The sequence below is a fragment of the Pongo abelii genome, chromosome 4, assembly GCF_028885655.2.
Source record: "Pongo abelii isolate AG06213 chromosome 4, NHGRI_mPonAbe1-v2.0_pri, whole genome shotgun sequence".
Taxonomy (NCBI): Eukaryota; Metazoa; Chordata; class Mammalia; order Primates; family Hominidae; genus Pongo; species Pongo abelii.
The window spans coordinates 185,096,292-185,115,197 of record NC_071989.2 but is presented as its reverse complement, the minus strand read 5'-3'; the positions used below and the strand labels follow the sequence as shown (position 1 = coordinate 185,115,197).

The 18,906-nt window shown below is 45.7% G+C and overlaps 1 protein-coding gene across 2 annotated transcripts in view; it reads left to right on the top strand.

The window, feature by feature from the left end:
• Positions 1-662: 662 nt before the first annotated feature.
• The window catches only part of LOC112133423 (uncharacterized), a 52,364-nt gene continuing 34,120 nt past the window's right edge, over positions 663-18,906 (top strand). For both annotated transcript variants that reach the window (XR_008521415.2, XM_054546880.2), the window contains exons 1-8: positions 663-4,700; positions 7,931-8,023; positions 10,491-10,561; positions 11,029-11,053; positions 12,879-12,922; positions 13,400-13,424; positions 17,578-17,645; positions 18,102-18,126. Coding sequence is in view for 1 of the 2 variants with exons in the window: in XM_054546880.2 (XP_054402855.1) it covers positions 4,559-4,700; positions 7,931-8,023; positions 10,491-10,561; positions 11,029-11,053; positions 12,879-12,922; positions 13,400-13,424; positions 17,578-17,645; positions 18,102-18,126 (493 nt within the window). In the remaining variant the exon portion in view is untranslated. The remainder of the gene's footprint in view (positions 4,701-7,930; positions 8,024-10,490; positions 10,562-11,028; positions 11,054-12,878; positions 12,923-13,399; positions 13,425-17,577; positions 17,646-18,101; positions 18,127-18,906) is intronic.

Genomic DNA, 18,906 nt, shown 5'->3' with positions numbered 1-18,906 from the left:
CGTGGGGTCATCTGATTTCTCCTGTGGGCACTGAGTCACCACCATCCTCGGGAACCCTGGGAACATTCCCAGAAGACCTCCTTCTCCCAAACCTCAGCTGTGCCCAGACCCCCTCCCCACCCACGGCAGAGGCTGCATGTTGTTGTAGGGGTGTCAGGAGCCTTGGGTCCCAGTCACAGTTCCACCATGAGTGTGAGATGTGAGTGCTGGGCCTCTGTTTCCCCGCCCAGAATGGGGAGAGGGATGTCTGTGTTCTCCAGTGGGTGGCTCAGGCCGTGTGTTGGAGGAAGAGCCTCGAGGAAGAGAGGGCTGTGCCTGTGTGGGCAGAGATGGTGGCGCCTTCGAGGCCAGGGCTGACTCCCATCTCTGCTCCTCCTTCCGCTGCTCCTCCAGGCCACTCCTCTTTTCTGGGGGCCCAGGAGGAGAGGTGTCTGCAGAGGCCCTGCGCCCCACACTGGGTCCCCTGCTCCACATGTTGGGAAGAAGGAATTTAAGTCTAGAACTGAGACTGCACTGCCATGATGGTGACTGTTGTCCTCATTGGACACCAGGGAGGTAGCTGTCCTTGGCATTTATTGAGTGCCTGGTGTATGCACTAGGCTGTTCATTTATCTGCAGAGCCCAGGGTTTTCTTGATGGTTTGGCAGAGAGATGCTTAAACTCAGGGCACTAGGAATAGGACAGGCTGTCGCGTTTTCCAGATGGAAGCACTGGCTTGTAGTTGAGTGCAGCTGGGCCGTGGAGCCATGAGCTGAGGCAGCTGTTCCCAGAGTGAGGCTCCTGTGGACCATCCTGTCACTCCAGCCTGCTCCAGACCTCTCCACACTTGCTTAGTGCAGGGCATCAGGCCATGGCGGATGGGCGACCTGATGCCTCATTCTGCCCCTTCCTTTTATGTGTAGACACAGCCAGTGTCCAGCATACATGTTCCAATAGAGGTCACAAGACGAACAGAACGGATTCTGTGGCAGTAAGGTACCAACGTGTAAACAGCACCTGCAGCCATGCCAGGCAGGGGTTGAGTCACACGCCCCTAAACAAGGAATAAACTGTTCTGACTGCCACGGGGTTTCTTTTTCTCTAGCAGCTAAATAAGCACTATTAACAGTCATAGCGCACCACCAGACACTGAGTAACTGGCCCCCAAGCCCTGTTCCACCAGCCATAACTAGAGCTCCAACTGGACGGGAGACCGATTTCAGTAACTCTGTCCCAGGAAGAGACCACCCGCCATGGGCTGGCTCTGGCCGGTTTACAGAAGCTGTGCACTTGTGTGCCTTTGTGTCCTGAAAAGACCTTTTGAGGTATAGGGCCTAATTGTAATACATTTAAATATTACGTCTCCACCCCATAGTGAACATGGGTCCTATGTTACATGTGTGTTTGTTCGGTATGCATGCATCAGGACCATCCTCATGAATATTCACAGCTCCTCCTGTAACCTGTCGAAGGTTTCTATTCAGCCAGCCTGTCCAGCGTAAAGCTCCTGCCCCAACTCCCCCTCCTTCCATGTGCCAGGCTCTGGCCTTGGCAGGAGGCACGCTTCCCAGCCTGCAGGATGGCCACCTTGTGGGCTATAAACTTTCATAAGAAATCACGTCTCTGGTTGTGGCAGAAGCTCCTTGGTTTAATTAGGTCTTATACCAGGCCTCAGCGACACGAAGTACCCATGTAACAAACCTGCACGTGAAGCCCCTGAACCTAAAATGAAGTGAAGAAAAAAGTCTCCTCTTGTTTTCTGAATGTATAAATGTTGTGATTTTTTTTGAGTTAACAGAGTGAATGAAATGCTTCCTTTGTAGAGCAGCATTTCAGGTGTACGTTGGCTTTCATTACCCTGTTACTCCATAACCCTCTGGTTAATTTCCCTGAATGTGTGTGTTTACTTGTCAGTCAACTCACAGTGGCTGAAGCAGCAGGAAAACACACATGTGTCTTACCCTTGACCTGGGTCATACAGCGGCAGGTCTTTTATCTCACGTTTGACAGGTATCTCTGTGCTGGAGATTTTCAAACAGGAATTTGTATGTGGCTTTTTAAACATGTTTGCAATTTCTCTGCTATTCTCCTCTTGAGAGGTGGGCATCTATGCCTCTTCTCATGAGGCCAGGCACTAGTGCTTACTTGTCACTGACAGGTGATGTGGAGATGCTGAGAGACTTCCCAAGCTACGTTTGAAAAAGCCACGAGCCTCTTTCTGGTTTACTCCAGTCACTCACCTGTGGCGCCCTTGGCCACTAAGTCAAGGCTCTGAATATCCAAGGCCGCCCCACTGCTTGGAAGCCCCGGACACCAGAGAGTCTCCCGTAGGTCCTCCAGCCAAGCCCGATGACCCTGGCAGACCCAGGAGTGATGTCCCCTCTGGATGATCCCAACCCCTTGCTGTGGATTCAGCCCCAGCCAGTGAGCCTTCTCTGCAGGCCCCAGACATCAACATGTAGCAAGAAGATATCTTTTCTGTGTCTTGCGTGAATTCCTATCCCCCTGAAGCATCAACAAAAGAAAATGGTTGTTTTATACCAGCATTTTGGGGTGTATATATATTTTTAATAAACTCTCAATAAATGCACCAGGAGTAACACCCTTGTAGCACATTCACAAGGTACAGAAGACGACACACTGAAATCTGGGTTTCCTCCTCTCCCTCTTCTGCAGCCTGCCAGCTCCTGCCTCTGAAAGAAATGGCTGTTTCATTTTTGTACATTTTTCCAGATTTATTAATTGAACAATCATATAGCGCTGACACCGTGACAAAGCTTTCTAAGGGCTTTGCCTACCAATGTGAAAGACCCATCTAGTTTTCATTCCCTGTAAACACTCAGGTGGCAGCAGGAAGGAAAGCCGTTTGCTCTTTTTAACTGTTCCTTATAAACGAGCTGCTTTTTTAGAAGTTGCTTTTGAATGCTGTTCCTCCAGTGAGATGGTTTTATTTTTTTTAATGTATTCTCTATTTTTTAAAACAATTTCTTCCCCAATTTGCATTGGAGATGTGAATCTGTTTTCCAGTTTTTTCTTAAGTCTCACCACTGTCTCTTTCTCTGTCTCATGCATACATATATATATGCATATACATGTATATGTATGTATGTATATATGCAAATATATGTATATTATGTGCAAACAAACACACATCTTTCTGTTCAGTTGTTAACAATTACAATTCTCCATTTAGACAGGTAATATTACTTATTCCTTCCCAAATCCTGTCTGTCACCTTCTCAATTAGGTAATCCTTGAAAAATTGGCAATGTCTGTATTAATGCAGTTTTTATACCTCATCAATGCCCATTTGATTGGATAGTTCTTAAAGCTTGTGATGAATCTGCAGTGACGAAAATTTTCGCTGAACCATTTCATATCTTAATGGGTATCCACTTTGTTTTAAACATGGTAACTCTCTCGTTTTTATTCTCTAATTTTCAGTTGTTGTGTCTTTTGGGGGCCTTGTCAGTTGCCTTCCAAGTGCTAATTCTCATGACGAGATAAGAATGGCTGTGACTGGGTGTTGATTGATGAGCCGAACACATTTAATCCTGGAGTTTGAGATTATCAGAACTCCCCATTTAGAAAATCATCCTTTATGTTTTAGAAAATCATCATTGTATGTTGAACATACAATGCTTCTTTTTTCTTCATCTCCGAGTGAACAGCCAGTCTTTCATGTATACATTCACAGAGAAATCTCTCAAGAACTCAAAGAGATTCAGAAATTAGTAAGTCTGCAACTTAGTTACATACAGAGAAAAACAGTAGATAATATAGATAGGTGATAAGATATTTTATACAATTACTATGAGTTATATTCTTAGAGATCGACTTTTAAAAATTGAATTTAGGCTGGGCCCAGTGGCTTCCTCCTGTAATCCCAGCATTTTGGGAAGCCGAGGTGGGTGGATCACCTGAGGGCAGGAGTTCAAGACCAGCTTGGCCAACACGGTGAAACCCCATCTCTACTAAACGTACAAAAATTAGCCGGGCGTGGTGGTGCATGCCTATAGTTCCAGCTACTCGGGAGGCTGAGGCGGGAGAATCACTTGAATCTGAGGGGTGGAGGTTGCAGTGAGCCAAGATCGCACCACTGGACTCTAGCCTGGGTGACAGAGCGAGACTCTGGTCTCAAAAAAAAAAAAAAAAAAAAAAATTGAATTTATACTAAGGCATTTTAAACTTTCATCTGGAATAAATTTAAAATTGTTGAATATGGAAATTGCTGATGACTCAGGAATAGTAAGATGGGATGGGGATAGTATTTCAAATCAAGGAAGGAACCTCATTTTATTCTGAATGTGTTAGTTTTCACCCTCTTCACGCTGAAATTTTCACTATCAAATATATTTGGAAGGCAGGTCTTTTTTCCTCATTTAACAATTATTTCATACACAGGGAATAGTACTGTGGATGTGGGATTCAGATTTTGAAATGAGGCATGAACTCTGAGTGGCCTCTTGTCCTTGTGAAAGTGCACTGGTCTAGATAGTGACAGTTGGACCCCAGAGTGTGGCACGTGTTCCTGTGTTCATTTGAACATTCTCTGATGACCTGTCGCTGAGGTCATGTGATGATGCGTATCCTGTCTTCCACCTCAACTGCCGCTGGCTGTGTTTCAACTGCCGCTGGCTGTGTTTCAACTGCTGCTGTGTTGGGACTGCCCGCTAGACTACTCACCAAAATGGGAGGCTGCCTCTGCTGCTGTGGTGAAGGTGGGTTCATTTCCCTCTTCTCACTGCAGTTTCTTCAGATGGGCCACTTGTACTTAAAATGTTTTCCTGATTTATTTATTTTTTCCCCACCTCCAGTTTGTCTACAGATTTACAAATTGGTTTTAGAGTTTTATGACTCAATTTGTATTTTTGATTCTGCTATCAAGCTTTCTGCCTTAAATATTTTCCTCTGTTTAGAAAAATGTACTGTTTCCAAGGCCAATTTTATACACACTTCCATAGAATAGACCCAGAAGAAACGCAACAGCATTTCCTTAGTCATATCGGGAGATCTTGATACCGATTACAGTGTGAGACGTTCCGTGAAAGGCAGATGACAGGCCAAAGTCTTCTAAATTGAGATGTGAAAATCTTAAATCAAACGTTGAAACAGCTGGAATCCAGAGATTTTTAGAAAATAAACTGAGATCTTCTGGTGGGAAACACAGTAGCCTAGTTAAGAGGTTTTGAGGGATTGTTTTAAATTAAAGACATTTTAAAAACATAAACACAATCAAGTGGATATACAAAGTTACAAAATAGAAAAAATTATTAGAGGTTATAAAAGGTTTATGAAAATCTTACTTTGTAGTCAAAACTGACTGGGGTAGATAGATTTATTGATAAAGTCTTATTAAAATTAGCTACAATGTTAAAAATACTGTAATACCAAACTAAAATTTTGGTTTAAAAATAAGCTTTTGTTAAGGTAGATAATTTGTTCTCAATGAAATTATAAGAGGTAATAATTTTTTCTTCTGAAATCTTTTCTTTGTTAAACTTCTCAGATTTATACCTCAGAGGTTAGAATTTTTCTGTGTCTCTTTACACCTCAGTTACAGGTCCCACATCATTGCCTTCTGTTTCTTTTCCCCTGGAAAAGGCGCATCTTTATACTTGGCTTTGATGATAACTCTCTCCTTTAAATTTTCATCCGCCCCCACCCAGGTTCTAATTCTGCTGCTGTAATACTAAAATGCTCATTTTAAAGGTCTGAAATACTAATGTTTGTCTCAGTTGTAAAATGATTTTGTACTCTTGGCCTTTTGCTATGTCTTAATTGTTTCAGGTGATCAGAAAGCCTCCCATGCTGTTGGTTAGAGCCAGGTATCCCCCTGCTCAAGTTACTAGCAGTTTGTTTACACTTCTCTGTAATACAGTATTCACTCATGACTGAACACACGCTGTGTCTCATTAAATCGAGTACCCTTCTCATGAGGTGTGACTTCCAAGTTATTCAATAGGCTTCATTTAAGCACTGCCCATTCCCAGGCAGGCCTTAGTTCAGCCTGCTCAGATAGTTGCTCAGACGAGTAGTCAGTGAGACAGTGGGGGTCACAGATTTAATTCATTCAGTCACTTAAGCGCCAGCCCTGATGGCCACATTTTCAGTTAACTGCTCATGCAGGGTTGGTCAGTTGAAGGGAAGTTGATTCTTGGCACAGCCATCAGGTGGCGGTTGGCTTAGAATGTTCTGAGTTCTGAGCCATCTTGGGGACCAAGTAGACCGTTGGTCCCTTGGGGTGGTCACTGGTCATGAGGGTGCTCACCACCAGGCAGCTGGCAGTGTGAAGCTGCTGGGGAACGATGGCCAGACATTTGAATTTGTTCAGGAGGCTTTGTTTGCAGGCAAGTGCCGTATTTTAGGTGAAGAATGAAAATCTAGAGACAGAAGTTTTGCTTTGTTTGAATGATTTGAGCTCTTCTCTGGACTTAGCCCCCTCCAGGCATCCACCTTCCTGAAGAGACTTTGGGGCAGGAGGATTGAGAAAGGGAGTGAAGAGAGCTCCTGGTCAGGGTTCAGGCCATGATTTAGAGGTCTCAGGGGTTCAGGGATCTCTGTCCCTAGAAAACCATCCACATTCTTGTCCCAGATCCATCACTTCTGAGTGCTGTGACTCTGGTCAGTTCACTTCAAATCCCTCATTTCACCTCCCTGAGCTGTCAACTCTGGGCGGCAGCCCCTGCCCTGCTTATCCCTCCAGGCTGATGTGGGCATCACAGGAAAGAACAGAAACTATCTTGAGCTCTAAAGCATCAGGCCCATGTGAAGGAGAAAGAAAATTTCATCCTCTACTGCCCTGGAGCCCCCCAAGTGCCTTCTCTATATTAACCACTGCCAAGGGCCTGGCTTATTTCTTCAGACATGTAATGATTGAACACTTTATGGCACTCAGGAAACACCTGTTTTCTTCAGAATTTACCCTGTTTAATTACTTTTAGCCTTAGAATGTAACATAGGCCATTATGAACATTTCCACACTCAGAAGAGGGAACTGAGGCACAGAAGGGTCTATAGAACTTCTCAGTTCATGTAGCTTCCAAATAAGGACTTGAGCCCAGACCTTTGTGCACCAGTTCCCCGTGCTCTTGGTCACTCCCATCTGCCACCCTTCCACCTTGTCTCATCTCTGTACAGGGATTTGCCTACACAGTCGGTCTGCACCGTTGTAAGTGCAATCCACAGTGCAAATTCTTCCTAACGCCCAACTCAGATTCAGGAGGCTTATCTCTGCAGATGGTGACAGTGGACAATGGATCAAACATTGAACCCAGTGGTCCGCAGCCTTTCTGACACCAGGGACCAGTTTCATGGAACATAATTTTTCAAAGGACGAGGGTGAGGTGGGAGGATGCGTTCAGGATGATTCTTGCACATTTATTGTGCACTTTATTATTATGTGGTAATAATTAATGAAGTAATTCTGCAACTCACCATAATGTAGAATCAGTGGGAGCCCTGAGCTTATTTTCCTGCAACCAGACAGTCCCGTCTGGGGGTGTTGGGAGACAGTGACCCATCATCAGGCATTAGATTCTCATAAAGCACATGCAGCCTAGATCCCTGGCCTGTGCAGCTCACAGTAGGGTTTGCGCTTCTATGAGAATCTAAAGCCGTGGCTAATCTGACAGGAGGTGGAACTCAGGCGGTGCTGGGAGTGGTGGGGAGCGGCTGTAAATACAGATGAAGCTTTGCTCCCAGCCGGCTGCTCACGCCCTGCTGTGCAGCCCAGTTCTGAACAGGCCACACACTATCGATGGCCCAGGGGTTGGGGACCCCTGATTTAACCCATTTCCCATTTGGAAAAGAAAAGTGCAGCTCGCTGGCAGCACAGTGTTCTCGGGGAACACAGGAAATGGATTGAACCGTGAATAAACGATTCCTCATTTCTCTATGGTCTTCTGCAGCAAGATGTCAACAGCTGTCTTTATTTTCTTACATTTCCCAGATAATTGCTGGGATGAAGTGGAATCCACACAGAGAGTCAGAGAGGATGTGTGCCCTGATCATAATTTGCCTCCTGCAGAGCGGCGACGTAGAGGTACTGTGGAAATTCACTCACCCTTGCAAGCATAAGGATTCCAGATTCTTCAGTGTCCCACACTTCAGACCACTCTGACATTGCTACACTGTGTCTTCTTTATTTCCTGTGTGCAAATTGACTAGTGTAGCACTAGTCAATCACTAGTCTGACTGTATTTCCACTTCAAGTTTGGTTCACTTTTAATCGTAAAGAACATCTCAATGCAAGGTTTAGATATTTAGCTGACTGTTAGACATTGGCTAAAATGGAACTCTTCCTGAGATAATGTTGCGCATTTTCAAACAAATGCAGATCATGTGAAACTTGTAAATTCACATAAAAATTGAAATAGTACAGAAAGTTCCCATATACCCTCCCCCCTCAGTATCTTTTTTGTGATCACATCTTACATGAATATGGTGCATTTGTTATAGTGGCTGAAGCAATAGTGATATCTTCTTCTTAATGAACGTCTAGAGTTTGCAGTAAGGCTCACCCGGTGTTGTTCAGCCTACGGATTTTGACAAACTCATAATGTCATTCATCACCCAGACAGAAAAGTTTCGCACTCAAAACATGACCGGTGCTGCGCCTCTTAGTCCCTTTCTTCTTTTCTTAGGATCCCTGACTACCATAGATCATTTATTTTACTGCCTCTGTAGATGTTCTTTCCCCAAATTCTATAGAGTTGGAGTCATAAAGTATGCAGTCACTTAGGACTAACTGATTTCACTTAGCAATATACGTGCAAGATTTTTCCTATCTTTTTGTAGCTTAACGGCTTACTAATTTTTATCAGTGAATCATATTCCATTGGGTTCCTGTAACAATTTGGGTTGGTGCACTCACCACCTGAAGAGCATCTCAGCTGCTTCCAGTTCAGGCGATTATGAATACAGCTGCCCTCATTCTCGTGCAGATTTTGCAATGGGCATAATTTTAAAATGTAACTGGGTAAATGTTTAGAATTTTAATCAGTTGTCTATATAATAAGACTATGTTTTCCCTTGTAAGAATTAGGTAGAATTCAGTAAAATCATTTTTAAAAATGCATTTTTAAGAAAGTTCTTATTGATTTAATTTCTGTAATAGATATAAGCCTACTCACATTATCTGAGTCTCCTTTGGGTACTTATGATATAGTTTCTGCCTTCGAAGGAATTTGTTATTTTTATCTAAGCTGTCAAATTTGTGAGCATAGACTTATTCTAAGTATTCTTTTATTATCTGCTTGATATTAATGGGATCAGCAGGAATGATTCTTCCTTTTATTTACATTATTTGTAAATTGTGTCTCCTAGCTTTTCTTGGTGGTTAGCCTGGCTGGAGGTTTATCAATTCTATTTATCTTTCCTATGAAGCAGCCCTTGGTTTTGTTTCTTTTATCATTTCTATTATAATGATTTCTGTAAATAATTTTTTGTTCTGTTTTTATGTCTGGTTTACATTACACTATAGTTTTTTCTCTAGCTTTCTAAGGTGGAAGGTAAGAATACAGAATTAAGATTGTTTTTAGTTTTGTTTGTTTGTTTGTTTTTTTAAGACAAAGTCTTGCTATGTCGCCAAGGCTGGAGTGCAATGGCACGATCTTGACTACAGCAACCTCCACCTCCCGGATTCAAGTGATTCTCCCATCTCAGCCTCCCTAGAAGCTGCGATTGCAGGCACCCGCCACCACACCCGCCTAATTTTTGTATTTTTAGTGGGGGCGGGGTTTCACAGTGTTGGTCAGGCTTGTCTCAAACTCCTGACCTCAAGTGGTCCACCCGCCTTGGCCTCCCAAAGTGCTGGGATTACAGTGCGAGCCACTGCATCTGGCCTGTTTTTAGTTTTCTATACAGCATTCGGAACTAATGCTCCGAAGTGTGCACTTAATAATTAAAATAATACAGATTATGTATTTTTCACCACAATAATGCTTTAAAATCCAATAATATCGGGTGACTGAAGCAGGAGAATCGCTTGATCCCAGGAGGCGGAGGTTGCAGTGAGCCGAGATCACACCACTGCACTCCAGCCTGGGCAACAGAGTGAGACTCTGTCTCAAAAAAAAAAAAAAAAAAAAAAAAAAAAAAAAAAAAAAAAATCCAATAATAGAGATGATAAGTTGCAGAAGGAGCATATGTAGATTCAGGAATGTTAAACATAGTAACTTTTTTTAAAACAGAGGACATTTTCCAGGCCTCTTTCTGTGAGCAGACCCTGTCGTGGAGTGATGTTGTGCATTTGTGTGCTGCCTGTGTGAACACTGCCTACTTCACAGTGATGAGGGTGGCTTAGCCAGGGACCCGAGGCTGTGTCTCCCAGGGCTCTCCTGATGGTGTCCTTTGCCTGCCTTCACCACCAAGGAGGGTGGCCCAGCAGCAGCTCTGCCCGTGCTCTCACCCACCTCCTCCACACACCCCAGCCCTGTGTCCTCAGCACCCAAGGCTGCCAGAGGTCCTTCAGCAGCTCCCACGGCTGACAGTGACTCTATGTTTCCTAGGATTCTTCTACCGCCTGAAATGGCGATTTCCCTCACTGGATTCTTGGGACCTGATCCGGGCAGCACACTCGGTAAAGTCTTCTTTCTTTGTCTGAGATGGGAATTTTATTTCTTTTGGATTCTTTCTATTTTCTCCGAATTAAGATCTGTCATTCTTACCACGGACTTTACAGATGAGCCGCAGGATTTCTTCGTGGGCAGAGGCATGTGAGGGCCCATTCATTGCCAACTTGGAACTTGTTCCAGATGGCACTCGTAGATGACAGTGTTAGTGACAAACTGCATGGCAGAGAGCATTGTCCTCAGGAGAAATGCATTCCTGAAAACAGCGGTGACTTTGCAACCAGAAATCATGTTTGAAAATCTCATACAACAGTCTTGTGCATTTCCACAAGTGTCTTCTAGGCTTTATTTGGGGGCCATTGCCTCGAGCACTATCTCCCGACCAGTTTTCTAATGTCACCAAGTGGAGAAAAGACCCATGAACACAGGACACAGCATGGTCTGACGCTCACGGTGTGTTCCTTTCTCTCTGCAGACACAGTCAGCGATTGACCTGTACGGTACGTACTCTGGGATCTCCCATTTGATAAGGAAAAATCTTAGCTTTGAGAAAGGTGACACTTTCCTCCCTACTTTTGCTGGAGAACCACCCTGGTTTGAGCTTCCTGCTAGAAATGAGGTTTGGGCAGTTCAGTGTGAAAAAATGAAGAGTTTAGTCAGCAACTGTGGCCATCCACTATAGTTCCCAGAAGCAGTGATGTCATTTAAATAGGAATAGGGTGCATTGGGGTGGGAGGTGTGGAGGAGAGAGTCCGTGTGGAGTGATGGTGAATGTATTTGGGAGTGCGTGCATTTCTCTAGAAAGCATGTTCCTCTGTGCAAGGCATGACCCAAAGATCAATGTTCTAGAAACAAAATTCCATCCCCGCATCAGTCAACACTTCATGCTTTACCACAGCTGTACCTGAAGGTTAGTTTAACATCCCCTGTCCTCAGATTGGAGATGGTAGAGAGATGAATTTCCCAAGCTCTCTATTTCCTGAATGGGAAAGGCGAATGTGAACTCAGGAATGGGTGAAAGGTTGACATGATGCTACTGCGCAGTCCTCACGTGGCCCTGATATAACTGGTCACCGCACCAGGGAGTTCCAGCATCTGTGTGTGCATGTGAAAGTATGACAGCCTAGAGAGATCCCAGACACTGCCCGGCATTGTAAGATGTTCTCAGTGATGGCGAAAGGCAGGGTAGCAATACGGTGGACTTTGGGGTGGCCCTTCATGTGAAACCCACATAGGGGAGTCACAGGCTTTTGGCTGCAGTGGTGGTGTCATTTGTCAGCTCTTGTTCAAAAGCAGAGAGTAATCAGGGATATGTCTTGTTGTATTTAAAGATATGATTGGACCCAATGGGGGGGCTCATGCCTGTAATCCAGCACTTTGGGAGGTTGAGGCAGGAAGATTACTTGAGCCCAGGAATTTAAGATCAGCCTGGGCAACAGAGTAAAACCACATCTCTACAAAAAATACAAAAATTAGCCGGGCGTGGTGACGTGCTCCTATAGTCCCAGTTTCTCAGGAGGCTGAGGTGGGAGGATTGCTTTGGCCTTGCAGGTGGTGTCTTCAGTGAGCCATGATTGTGCCACTGCATTCCATCTGGGAAACCGAGTGAGACCCTGCCACCAAAAAAAAAAAAAAAAAAAAAAAAATCAGGATTATCACAAGCTCCAGCTTAGTAACACACATACCTAAGATCCAGTGTCCAATATGATGTCAAAACCACTTGGGTGTTAGCCTGGTGCCCCTCTTCCCTGCTGAAATCTCAAACAGCTGGGCTAGAGAGGGTCAGCACCCCCACATTCTTCCCCCATGACAGGCTGTCCCATTGTCAAAGCCAGTGTAAGTATGAGCAGTAATGGACTCCATGGACACACACACACACACACACACACACACAGAAAAGAGAGTGGAAGGACAGATAGCACGTGCTAAATAGGAGTTATTTTCAAATGGGAAGAAAACTGAGTATTTTCAAAGCCTTGTTTCATTGCCTTAAAGAAATGGTGAGGAAATAAATAGAATATTTTGGTTACGATTAAGTCTTCTCTCTAAATAAAGGTTGCTAGGTGGGATGATGTTTACAGCAGCACACAGGTGAATTCTAGGGAGGAACTAACCTTGGAAGGACTCAGGAAAGGAGGGCAAGTGAGCTCGGATCAGATTAGGAGGCAGGAGCCCTGAGAGGCTGCGGGGACACACAGCCTGCCCTGGGTGGTGTGCCCTGTTCGAGGTGGGCTATTTCACGTTGATGAGGTGGCCTGGGGATAGAAAGCCTTTCTTCCCTGCTCCTCCCTTGCACCTCCTGACCGTCACTCTTTGTCTTCCTAGATTCCACCGAAGATCCCCAGAAAACGCCTCCATGGAAAGTGAAGGTGAGACCCCCTGCATTTGTCTGAGGAATACAGTTGCTTTCCTGGCTTTATCTTTCTGAATGAGCCTAAGAGATGAGCATCCGACCTTATGTATCATAGGTGACTTATACAGTGTCCTTGGTGGGGAGAATTTAGGGTGAGAGTCTGTTCCCCACTGAGGCTTGATTTTAAACAGCAGGAGAATATGACAGCATCAGCCATGCGCTGTGTGGTAGTCAGCTTTTTCCTTAGCCGCTTGATTGTCTTCTTAGAACAAAATTACTTAATTGCCAAGCAACATGGACTTAGAGGAAACATCCCCCAAGAAAAACTTGTGTCTTTAGCATGAGTCAGTTTGTCCTGTTCTTCTTTTGGGTTCCTTGGACTTGAGCACTGTTTGCCATCTGGTTTTCTAATGTCACCACGTGAGGAAAAGACCTGTGCACACAGGACACGCATGGTCTGGCACTCATAGCAATATGTTTTCTGTTATTACAGGAGGCCTGGATAGAGCAGGAGAGTGGTACGTATGCGGGAATCCCTCCCGTGTGAATGAAGGATCCAGGTGATGAGGAATGTGCCACTGTCTATCTGGCTTTCCTGTAGACAGGCAGCCAGAGTTGAGCTTCCTGTTGTGACTGAGGACCTAGGCTGTGGTGGGAGAAGTGGTTGTTCCAGTGAAGGATCTATGGGCACATTCTGCAGTCCTTGAGAGGAACCGCATTCTCTGTGTGTGGGGCGGGTTTGTGTGCACGGGACTGGTGTGTGTCTGTGTGAATGAGTGTAGTGTGATGCTGACTGTGCCTGGGTGTGTGTGTGTGTGTGTGTTTCCCTAGATACATGTCTCCCCTTTATTAGTGTCCACCTTGTTAATATAAAAATGCCATCACTCTTGCAGCCTGATAAGAGGCACAGGTAATTATTAGTGAAAACGTAAGCTTGCGATGTGTGCAGTTTATTGCATGCAAGGAACACTTCAATTAATCCAAAGGAAATCCTGTCAACACCCAGAAAATGTTCATTGGGTACTAATAGAACAAAACTCTTAGGATCCCTACTAATTCATTTTTATTTTTCATTGGGAATCCCCTTCTAAACCTCATTTTTCAATAAACCTCACCTGGTAACAGGCCTTCCCATTTCCTCCTGGCATTGCAGTGGTCGTGACACCTCACTGTTGCCACTTCCCTCCTTCACAAGCCTTTTCTACTAAAGTCCGCAGAACTGGTCCTCCACGACCCATCTTCAGCATGGATAGTGGGGCGGGGCTTCTTTCTTTGCAGGGAGACCCTGGGGTAGCCCCATGCTGTGACCAGTTTTGGTAGGAGACTGAGGAAAGAGGAGCCTGCAGGCAGGGTTGGGGTAAAATCACTTGACTCACTTCATTGCGGCCTCATATGGACCATCAGATAATGTGACCCAGAATAGAGAACGCCAGGGTCATGTAGAGGCTCAGCCTCCAGCACTCAGCCTAGTTATGGTTTCTGTGTGTTCGGCTCAGGAAACAGAGCAACAGGACAAGAGGACCAAGGGGTTTGCCCAAGGGTCTGAGTGGCAGGGTGAGCACTTACCTTCCTCCTAGCAGGATGTAGGGAGGCTCATGAATTGCAGGTGGGGAAAAGACAGACTCAGCTGTGGGACAGCAGAGGCTCCATGATGCTCCCGTTGCACCCACTGTTGACAAAGTTACTTCTTTGCCTCCAAAGTCCTGTGCAAAAAACAACTCAGGGTGGTTGGTTTCAGTCCACATGAATCTAAAATGAGCCAAATTATGGTTTGAGTTTCTTTGGAGTGTGCATTTGGAAGAAACTTCTTATATGTCATTTGGATTGCTACATAGGTGACAATATTTTTCCTACTTTTCAATAGAATGAGGCTGTGTGATTTTAAAATGTCCCTTGTTTGTCCCAGGAAGTATGTCCTCATAGCCAAATTCCCCTAGTCATCTTTACGCTCTAGAGTATAGTTTTTCTGTGGTACTGAGGTGGCCTTCTGTTGTGTGTGATTAAAGGTACCCGTCGGTGTTACCAACACTGAAGTTCTAAAACCTCATGGCCAGCCGCCCCGTGGGCTCCATGAGAGAGCAGAGCACAGCCTGGGCCTGGGCCTGGGCCTGAAAAGGAACATGCTTTAGAGGAGCAGGAAGAAGGCATGAGGATATCCAAGCCATGGGGGAAAGCCAAGGTTGAAAGGTCAGGAGAGTCGGCCAATGTCGTGCCCTGGGCGCAGCCAGGATGTTCGGGCCCATCTGACGGGGAAGGAGCAGAGCTTGGACTTCAGGGCTGGCATGAGCACTGCCTGGCCATCTTTCCAAGAGCCTGGAGAGAGGAGCTGCTTTTTCATTTGTCTTCTCCATCTTTCCGTGTTAATGGCAATAACGCAATCAGAAATTAGTGAGAAGCAAATAAGAGGAGTGAATTCCCAAAATAACCTGACTTGGACGCGGGGGATACGATGAGCAGGGTTGGACATCAGAGTCAGGCCAGACAGAGCCGTCCTCAGCCCTGCTCTCCCTGTGGCTGGGACAGAGAACAGCATTTACTTTTCACCAGCTTCTGGAAGTCACCTGACAGCTGGTCCTTGTGTAGATACTGTTGGCCAAGGTTGGTCTATCCCACAATCCCATTTACCTGGAGGGAGCCTCACAGCTCCTGGCCAGGGCAGCTGCTTCACACTGGTTGCAGCAGAGGTAGGAGGGGAGCCAGTTCCAGTGCAGGATGAGCTAAGCAAAGGGTGGGGCTGCCCCAGAGGCCAGGTGTTCCTTGCAAATCTCCCTTGGATTGAGCTGCTTGCCGGAAATGAGGTTTGGACAGTTTGGTTGGAAAACATTGAGTCTAGTAAAGAACTGTGAGCATCCCAGTCTGGTCCCTGAGGCAGTGGTGTCATTTAGATGGAAGAGGGCGGTGTGCATCAGGGTGGGAGGTATGGAGGAGGGAGTCTGTGTAAAGGGATCATTAATGTCTTTGGGAGTGTGTGTGCATTTCCCCAGAAAGCATGTTCCTATGTGCAAAGCACAACACAAGGATTACTGTTCTAAACACAAAATTCATCACCATCGTACGCATCACATCAATCAACCCTTTCATCCTGCACGGCAGCTGTATCTGAAGGTAAGTTTCCTGTTCTCGCTCCTCAGATAGAGATGGTGTGGAGATGAATTTCCCGAGCTCTTGGTCTCCTAAATGGAAGAGACAAATGTGAACTCAAGAATGGGTGAAACATGGATGCGATGGGCTACTATTGCGCCTTCATCAGACAGCCCTGGCGTAACTCATGACTGCCAGGGAGTTCCAGCACCTATGTGTGCATGTGGCAGTATGACAGCCTGTAGAGATTTTAAGCACTGTCATTACAGGATGGTCATAGTGGTCACCTAACACCGCGTAGGAATAGCTACATTTTACAGTGGAATCTGGTGTGGTCATTAATGCGAGGCACACTTGCAGAGCTCAGAGGGTTCTGGCGGCATGATGGGTTCATTCCCCAGCTCCTGGTGGAGAGCGGAGAAGAATCAAGGACATATTCTGTTGTATTTAAGAACATAGTAACCACAAGCCTTAGAAATGCTCCAGTTCACTAGCACACGCACCTAAGGCACAGCACCAAGCAGGAGCTCAAGGAGCAACTTGGGTGTTAGCCTGGTGCCCATCTCCCCTGCTGGAATTCCTGCGCAGCTGGGATGGAGAGGGTCAGCGCCCCCACCTGCTGCTTCCAGGACGGGCTCTCCCAGTGTCAGAGCCAGTGAGAGCCTGAGCAGTAGCAGATCCCTGGACACGTGTGTTGAAAAGGGAGACCGGAAGGACAGATGGCACATGTGACATGTCATGTTTAAATAGTAGGATAATTGTGAGTATTTTCAAATCTTTAATTTTCCTTAAAACAGATGTTTGACAGATAAATGTTGTAGAATATGTTGGCTGAATTACGTATTTTTTAAAAGAAGGGCTGATTTTATGATGTAAGACATCTTCTAGGAGGGGTGATCCACACAGCAGCGCAGGTGGGTCCTGGGAGTAAATGCCCTCAGAAGGGACCAGGAAGGCAGCACAGGCCGGGAGCTATGGCTCACGCCTGTAATCCCAGTACTTTTGGAGGCCATGGTGGATATATTGCTTGAGCCCAGGAGTTCGAGACCAGCCTGGGCAACCTGGCAAAACCCCATTTCTACAAAAAAATACAAAAAATGAGTTGGGCACGATGGGGACATCTGTAGTTTTAGCGACTTGGAGGCTGAGGCAAAGGATCCACCTGGGCTTGGGAGGTCGAGGCTGCAGTGAGTTGTGATTGAACCACAGCACTCCAGCCTGGGTGACAGTGCGAGACCATCTCAAAAAAAAAAAAAAAAAAAAAAGTACAGCTTAGCTCAGGTTTGAATAGAAGGCTCCCTGAGATGCTGTTGTTGAAACAGCCACATTGTATGGTGTACCCTGTTTGAGATCAGCTTTCACACAGATGAGGGTGGCTTAGCTAGAGAGCCAAGGCTCTGTCTCCCAGGGCTTTCCTGATGGTCTCCTTTGCTTTCCTTCTCCACTAAGGAGGATGGCCAGCAGCAGCTCAGCCCGTGCTGTTAACCCACCTTTTCCACACACGCCAGCCCCCTGTCCACAGCACCCAAGGCCGCCTGTGGGATTCTTCAGCAGCTCCCATGAGCTGACGGCGACTCTTACGTTTCCTAGGTGTCAAGCCTGTGGCAGCAGAGCTTCCTGGGGAGGGGTCCTCAGAGCAAGTCATTGCCGTTTACGAAGTAAGATCTTTCTTTGATTCAGATGGGAATTGTATTTCTCTTGGTTTCTTCCTATTTCATTTGAATTAAGATATGCAAACCTTACCATGAACATTATATATAAGTTACAGAATTTCTTGGTGGGAAAATGTGAGAGTTCATGACCAACTAGGAACTGGCTCCAGATGGTGTGCATAGATGACACCTTCAGTTACAAACTGTATGCAGATAACATTTTCCTCAGGAGAAATGCTTACTGTTTGAAAATAATGGTGACTTTGCAACAAAAATCATATCGAAAGTCTTAGACAAAACTCTTGTGCCTTTCCACAAGTGTTTTCTAGGCTTTATTTTCGGGCCATTGCCTCGAGCACTATTTCTTGTCTGGTTTCCTAATGTCAGCAACTGAAGAAAAGACTTGTGCACACAGGACACAGCATGGTCTGAGGCTCACAGTGTTTTCCTTTCTCTCTGCAGAGGGACTCAGCACTTTGGGCAAGTGGTATGTACTCTGGGGTCACCCATTTGCTAAGGAAATATCTTAGTGTTGAGAAAGGTGATACTTTCCTTCATGCTTTTGCTGGAGAGCCACCCTGGTTTGAGCTTCCTGCTAGAAATGAGGTTTGGGCAGTTCAGTGTGAAAAAATGAAGAGTTTAGTCAGCAACTGTGGCCATCCACTATAGTTCCCAGAAGCAGTGATGTCATTTAAATAGGAATAGGGTGCATTGGGGTGGGAGGTGTGGAGGAGAGAGTCCGTGTGGAGTGATGGTGAATGTATTTGGGAGTGTGTGCATTTCTCTAGAAAGCATGCTCCTCTGTGCAAAGCATGACCCAAAGATCAATGTTCTAGAAACAAAATTCCATCCCCGCATCAGTCAACACTTCATCCTTTACCACAGCTGTACCTGAAGGTAGGTTTAACATCCCCTGTCCTCAGATTGGAGATGGTAGAGAGATGAATTTCCCAAGCTCTCTATTTCCTGAATGGGAAAGGCGAATGTGAACTCAGGAATGGGTGAAAGGTTGACATGATGCTACTGCGCAGTCCTCACGTGGCCCTGATATAACTGGTCACCGCACCAGGGAGTTCCAGCATCTGTGTGTGCATGTGAAAGTATGACAGCCTAGAGAGATCCCAGACACTGCCGGGCACTGTAAGATGTTCTCAGTGATGGCGAAAGGCAGGGTAGCAATACGGTGGACTTTGGGGTGGCCCTTCATGTGAAACCCACATAGGGGAGTCACAGGCTTTTGGCTGCAGTGGTGGTGTCATTTGTCAGC